General features: G+C 52.8%; 1 protein-coding gene across 1 annotated transcript in view; it reads left to right on the top strand.

The window, feature by feature from the left end:
* LOC114828601 (glycine-rich protein 5-like) overlaps positions 1–651 on the top strand; it is a 1,283-nt gene extending 632 nt beyond the window's left edge. Inside the window, exon 3 of the mRNA XM_029113265.1 lies at positions 584–651. Coding sequence (XP_028969098.1) covers positions 584–651 — 68 coding nt within the window. The remainder of the gene's footprint in view (positions 1–583) is intronic.
* Positions 652–7,256: the final 6,605 nt, after the last annotated feature.

The following is a 7,256-nucleotide window of genomic DNA, read 5'->3' as shown; positions in this document are numbered from 1 at the left end:
GTCCCAATGAATAAAGTGGTCGGTAGAGGAACCGACTCAATTCTTCCGCCAGAGCTTCTTCAAGCAGAGAGCTCCTTCGAGTCGGTCGGAATCACAACCTGGAGCTGTTCCGCCATGTCCACGTTTACGGCTCCAGACGTGGGGGGAAGGAATGAAGACGAGGAGAATGAAGGCTCAGCATAGTATCCGAACGATCCTGTACAGTGCGGATGCCTCATGTCATATTCTCTTGACGTCTTATCGCCTTCAGTTCAGGAGTGGAGCCATGCTATTGACTTCGGAGTCGGATCCGTCACACCGACCCTCGAACTTGCTCGGATACAATCGCCGACCCATGCACCGCTCGACAATCCGCTCGGTTTCCCTCACATTACCTGCTCCTCGATACTCTTCCACACCAGCATTGTAGGCGGATTCCATTGAATCGCACAAGAGCACCTGCTCCCATTTAATTGATCAGATACATACAATACGCCGGAAAACATGTCCTCCGAGTCCGCTCCGAGAGCTTATATGAAGTCCTCGATGGCCTAGACCTAGATCGCTCGGAGAATACCATCCGGATAATAATTCTTATCCATAGCAAACTCGACGCATCTCGATCCCACTCCTTCCGGAATGGGTAGCTCCACGCTGAATAACTATATCTGATTTCGGAACTCGATCAAAATTAAGGAAACTTCTTGAATTCTGTACGGTTCCGATTGGGTATGAAGCGAGGTATCCGCCTACGGTGCGGCCCACAAGATTATTTCATTTCGTTTCTTAAGCTATCGAGGATTTCCCACGTTGAGCAATCCTCTGAGGAGCCTAGGCTCCCGATCCGATATCAGAATGTCCTCGGAACTGATGTTTCTCCTGGATCGCAACGGACCTCATTATTGAAATTCTGTGTCGGTCCCTCAGCGACTTCTCGGACACGACAAACTCGAACGAGAGATTTCTGACCGCAGATAGCGACGGGAGATAGTCGTCCCGACCATTGCTCTCACGTCAGATTCGCCGATCCATTGATTCCGCATATTCTCGGGATGCACGATAGACTCGAATCGTTGGCATTCCACAGCGTGGTGGAGCTTGCATCCCGGGTCACGGCGTCCCTGACAAATATCATCGCTCGATTCACAGGAAGGAATATTCTGAATCACCGTCTGAAAAATCTGGCGAATCGGTAATTTCACGATGTCTTGAGATTTCCGCGCTCCGCCGTCATCAGACTGCCAACTACTGCATCGACACTGGACCAAGGTGAAGGAATGTGGCGACCTAGGTGATCTTGAACCTGGAAAGACGGGGCAAAGGTAGGGTTAGCTGGACCGGGAATCGTTATCGCCAAAAAGCGGAATACGAGGGACCATTTCGTTCAAATGAGTGTACCCTCGGAGCCTTTTTCGGATGTGAGAAGACGATCCGTCGATTCATAGGGAGGTCTCTTCGCCGGGGGTCACGGGACGAAATGCTGAAGAAGGACAACGATGCCTTAAACGCGACAGCCAGAATGAGATGCGTGTCGTCGGTACAGCATTGTAATTCTCGCTTTCTTACTTACCTATTCTGTATTTTTCGAAAGGGGCGACGAGGTCGGAGCAGGAGCCAGATCTCCGTCGGTTTTCGGTCCGTCTAATTTCCTCCGATTGCTGGTTTGGGGTCGATCATTTCTGAATAGGGGCGGTTTCTGCCAGAACAATGAGGAAATCGTTTGGAGTCTCGTTTATTTCTTGCTCATTCTTTTTTTCTGGAAAACTCAGGGCGCAATAAGAGCAGCGTTTCGGATTTCAGACCCCCGAACGAGGCCTTCTCCCCGCTCCTTCCTTTCTTCGTTCCATGCTGTCTTGCCATTATTTGTTTGCCGGTGATAACCGTGCCAAAAAGGCCAATGATGAGATTGACAATGCGCGAGTAAGAATGACAAACATCAAGCCGTCTATTCACGCAAAGGACAGGATTCAAGAGTCGAGTATGCTTGGCCCCGATCGCGGCACCTTCGGCGCATCACCTTGATCTTCAGAACATATCCATTAGCCGAACGGACACTTCTTTTTGAATTCTGTCAACGTCGACGCTGACGTGCAAGACGAGAACCGTACTTCCAGGGTCAGCGTTTATCGAACCTCTTTGATTGAACACAGGCTCCCAGGCTGTCATTCGTCAAATCAACGTGAGGAACAACAGAATCGTGTAAGGCTCCGTCAAACGACGAGCAATCCAGCGTGCTATCGGTACAGGCCAGGGTTTCTCATCCGAATGAATGACGTCTACGCAGAGTGAATCCGTCGGCTCTTCAGCTAGTTCGCCAACAAGATCTCGCTCCTATGATATATCCCCTCGAAAATAGCATCAGAGCGAACTGCTGATGACCTTCATTCGTTCACGGTGAAGAGAAGAAAAAAGACCGCCACAGAAATTCAGAGCTTATGAGATTTCCGGGGTCCGTTTTCGCCCCACTTTCCACCATGTGGTCAGCCTCGGTGATTCGACCCGGGTATCGTCGAGAGCGATTGCATCGATCATCTCCCGACGTAATCCCTATACCTTTACAACATGACGCGCCCGACGGTGAGGGAGCCCGATTTTTAAGAAGCGATTCGTAGTCTGTACTGACAAGTGAGCGACGGAGCCCGCAGGTACGCTTAAGGTTTGAAGGTACGTCCGGCAAGTGATTCCCGAGCTTCCCGCAGGTACGATTCGTCCCGCTGTTCGTGCCGCATTCCGCCGTGGTCCCGAATCGAGTGGTCACACGGCCGCATTCTTGGGGAGCGGTTCCTTCGTCTCGCTCCCCATCAGCTCCCATTTACACGGTCGTTGTGCACCACAAGGCGTCAGAGCGAACGCTCTGAACTGAAGTCGTTTGGAGTGGACTCCGGTGAGTGCCGACGTCCACGGCGAGAAGTCAGTTAGTCCAGTTCCGATGGTTCCGACCGAGCAGTACTAGAGTCTGAGACGTGCCTTGCGGTTGTTTTCTTCTCTGTTTGTTAGAGGCGTTTGCGTCCTCCATCTCAATAACGAGCCCTGTCCGCCTTTCTGCGTTTCCTCTCGTCTGTCCGCCCGCCCGCCAGTCCGTCCGGCGAGTCCAATACTCACTTCGCTCTCATCGGCACACTCCACTTCACCTTGTTCGTTTTCTGCGGTCCTGGATGGCCTCGTCGAACCGGCTTCATCCCTCGGCCGGTGCTCGGATTCAGTTTGCGAAGCAGTAGAGTTCCGCTTTGACAGAAAATCCCGCTCACAAATGTCCGAGTCTCCGCTCGGATTCGCGCTACATAAAAGTATTTATATGCGCTGACGGGGAAATCGTGTCTCCTTCTGCTTCAGCTGGTCGGAGGAAGAAAAATCCTATCAGGCTTGTGACGTCTAAGGGCACAACAGCTTAGAGTTTCTTGCGCCGCGCCTCGATATTAAATTGCACCGCTTAAAACTTAATATCGACTTTCATTAGAAGCTAGAATCAGCAAGCGCTTGCAACCAGCGAGCTCGCATCGAAGGTCGCGTTCAAATTCCCTGCTGGCTTGACTGAGACAGAGGTCGGACGATGCTCCGAGGCTCGCTTCGCCAAGTTTCAGATTCCGAGGAATCTTAGGTAGGCAGGCGGGAGAGTCGACGGGGAAGTAATTCGTAGTAAAAATGAACATCTCAATGAAAAGGGTAAAAGTCCCCACCATATGAACGATGCAACACCGATCACGATTGGTTTAGGGACGCAGTTCGGCAATCGTGCGAATCTAGAACCTTGACCACTCCTATAGTCTTATGCGAACTCAGATCGTATCGGTCTGCTGACCGTCATCGAAAGTTGGAGATCCCCCGCAGAACAAAATTCTGTGACGTCACGCGGCGGACTCGTGTTGCACCGTTACACAGAATGTGCTTACCGAATTAAACCTCTCTTGATGCTACCTACATAAAACCATTTATGGGCGATCGAAAAAAGGCTGGAATGCAGGCTTCCTTATAATTCTGATTTCCGATATCCGAATACCCAATCAGAATTAGACCGGAAACATTCCTCGGGAACCGTCAGAGACCAGCGAACGCTCAATCGAAGAAAGCCTGCAGCACTGCCAGGTCGACACGTATGATTGAACTACATCGAGAAATGCCTCGCGAGAGAGCCGAGTCGACGATACCTTCGACAAGGACCAATTTAGTGGCAGGTACAGGAAACTAGCTGCAATGACGGAATCTCCCGGTACCCACATAATACGGCGTCCTGACTGCGAGTATCAGCAGGGTTCAAGCTGGACTCCATACTCCCAGGCTTGAGGATTCCTGCGCCCCTGTCGAAGCAGTCGCTTGGAGGAAAACTTCACGGTAGTTTCCTCAATGATTATTGAGCCCAGATCCGGTCGGCGATCGGGAATAGATTGGGATACTGGAACCTCCAACGCTCTTTCCTCGTGGTGAGCCAAATACGTATAATACCTCGATCCGCGAAGACCTTCTCTTCGGAACATTCATCATCAGCGTTGAATCGATTATAGTTTAGATTTTGGATGTATACTGAGAATCTTCCCGGGCTGCGTTTCCGCCGCTGCGCTGTAATCCGTCGCATCCAGCTGTATGCTGCTCTGAGCGCTGAGTGAATTCGTCAGGAGGCTGAAGGGAATCGGATGGCGGGTCGCGAGGGGGTAGGGCGCAGCTATGAACCGAGTAGGAGATGGGGAGCCGCAAAAGAAGGTTTCCTTTGGGAGTTTAATTGAGAATGTTGCTTTTTGATGCTTTGTTCATCGTATGGCTCAGGGCGATTATGGTTAGGTTGTATGTGTATGCATGCATGCATGAATGTGGGGGCTGTTTGTTTGTTTGTGCTCCATCTCATCGTCAGTGAAAGCGCCGGCGAACCCAGTGTTGAGGGGCCACGAGTGCTTGTTACAGGGGGAGGACGGATGGCAAGAGCTAGCTGCTCGAGCGGGCCGAAGCAGGGGCTATGAAGTGAAAAAGAAGTCTGTTTCGAAATGCAAAAATGGCCTTGTTCTGAGTTTTGCATGCATGCATCCATGAAGGCACGCGTAAGCTTGCGAACATTCAGGGTACCCGTTTCCCGGCCAGTCCCCCGGACCATCCGTTTGCGCGTTATATTCCCATATTTTCGCGGCCGCTCTCCGATCCGGGGGGCGAAAAAGATCTGGAGCCCTCGGGAAAAACGGCGAACAGAGACGAACGGAGGCCAGTGAGTTTTTCGATTGCCTCCACCAGGAGGGCCAGGAGCGGATTTTTTGTCCCAGATCTCGGGATAGGGGCTTTCCGAGATACCGAGAAATCCGGAATAGAATTCGGATATTCAAGGAAGTGTCTTCAGGGAGCGGATGGCCGAGAAGGGTCCACATCTATCGTTCCGTCGGTCGCAGGGAGCTCATCTTCGGGAGAGCTCGGCAGCATCCGCAGCGTCAGCCCGTATCAAGCCAGTCAGCTGACGGGCCGCTCCGGTCTGTCGTCTGTTGCTTGCTGACTTGCTGATGTACTCGCTGATGTTCCTTCTGCGGCTCCGGTCGTCGACGTTGTTGTAGTTGTGGTGGATCCAGTAATCAAGTTTAATCACGTCGAAGAGCTTTTTTGAGTGAAGACAGAGGAACTCCCTCGCTCCTTGCCGGCGAAGATGGTGATCACTGTGCCGCTGCTCGCTCCGGAGCAACACGCCTCCGAACGGCCTCCAAGCGGCCCTCAGAATTCTCGCTGTTATCTCATTTTTCCGATCACCCGAGTCGGATTTCTCCCTCCAGTGAGCTCTTCGGTTCACTTCGTTTCGGATTCAGTGTATTGCGGAACAACCCGAACCGGAGTGCCGCTCCAGAATTCCAAGTGGGACCGCGGTGCCCGAGACGTGAAGGGGACGCTCAAAAATGGATTCGCGAAGGGAGCGTACGAATATGGGTTTTGATAGCGACGTATTTTCAGGAGCCCTCGATCTTGCTGCATCGACTCGCTATTGACGGTCGATGTGGCGCGGGAGGAGAAGGAGAATTCCGGGATTCTTTTCCGGTTTTTCGGAATTCGGTCCTCCGTGGTCCCAGACATATATTGACACCATTTGCCCCGGAAGAATAGAAAACTTTGGCCTTGAAGACGTGACACCGATCCCCATTTCCGTAGAGGGAGAAGCGGAGGTACGTCGATAGGGCGAATGCAAAACGGCTTGTGGTATCCTCTAGGCCCTGATCGCTCGGCTATCCGCCGCGCTCTTATCCGTTGGGTCGACATCAGCCCACCGAGATCAATTACTGATGGATCCAAAGACGGAATCTCCGTTGGCATCCAGCTGAAATTCAAGAGAACTCGTAGTCGAAGCGTTTCGGGTCGAATCGCTCCTTCGATTCTAAATCACGAAAGGATCCACTCGCCGATGAGATTCCGAGTACCGCGCAAGCAACAAGTTCTCGACGAATCACATGAATCGAATTTGTTTGCCCGAAATACTCTAGCATCCGCAGGAGAAGGGGGAAGGCGGCTTGCGGAGGAGTTCGAAAGGATTGTCGAAGGGGAAACTAGGGGAGGGGCAAATGTGGACGTGTAGTTGCTGTGATTGTCGTCTGCAGAGGCAATACCAGCTGCTTTGGTTTACGTGATCGGCATTCGACGGTATCGGGTCGGTCGCTCGTTCGGTTTCTTGCTTGCTTGCTTGGCTGGTTGGTTGCTTTGTTGGCGGACTGGCTCGCTGGTCTCGCAATTTCGTCGCCTATTGTTTGCACATTAGCCGTGCTGTGAGAGAACTTGAGTCGTTCGGCCGGCTCACATCCTCTCCTCCGCCGCATTACTCCGGCGCTCCCCTCGCATCTACGCTTCTCTGCGCGAGCGATATCGGGCGCATCGGGACGACTTCAGAGCAAGCCCCGAAGAAGTTCAAGCGAAGACTCTCGGAGTCGCTCCATACCGCTCGATCGATAGCTTCTCTGGAGCCGCGATCAATTCGACTCCCCAGAAAACCCAACTTAAATTATTCTCTCACTAGCGCTCCCGGTCGCCGCTTCGCGGCGACTCGGTATCGCTAGACTCACTACACATGCGCTAGCTCCGAGTGCGCTGGCTCCGAGTGCGCTAACGCCGAGTGCGCTGGCTCCGAGTGCGCTGGCTCCGGATGCGCTGGCTCCGTATGCGCTGGCTCCGGGTGCGCTCGCTTTGATCGCGCGTGCTCTGGGTGCGCCTCCCTGCTCCCCACTTCCCCGTTTCCCCACTTCCCCGTTTCCCCACTTCCCCGTTCCCCCACTTCGCCGCTTCCCTACTTCCCGTCTCCCCACTTCCCCGTGTCCCCGCTTTCCCGTTTC

The sequence above is a fragment of the Galendromus occidentalis genome, unplaced genomic scaffold, assembly GCF_000255335.2.
Source record: "Galendromus occidentalis unplaced genomic scaffold, Mocc_1.1 scf7180000076500, whole genome shotgun sequence".
Taxonomy (NCBI): Eukaryota; Metazoa; Arthropoda; class Arachnida; order Mesostigmata; family Phytoseiidae; genus Galendromus; species Galendromus occidentalis.
This window is presented reverse-complemented; position numbering and strand designations above follow the sequence as displayed.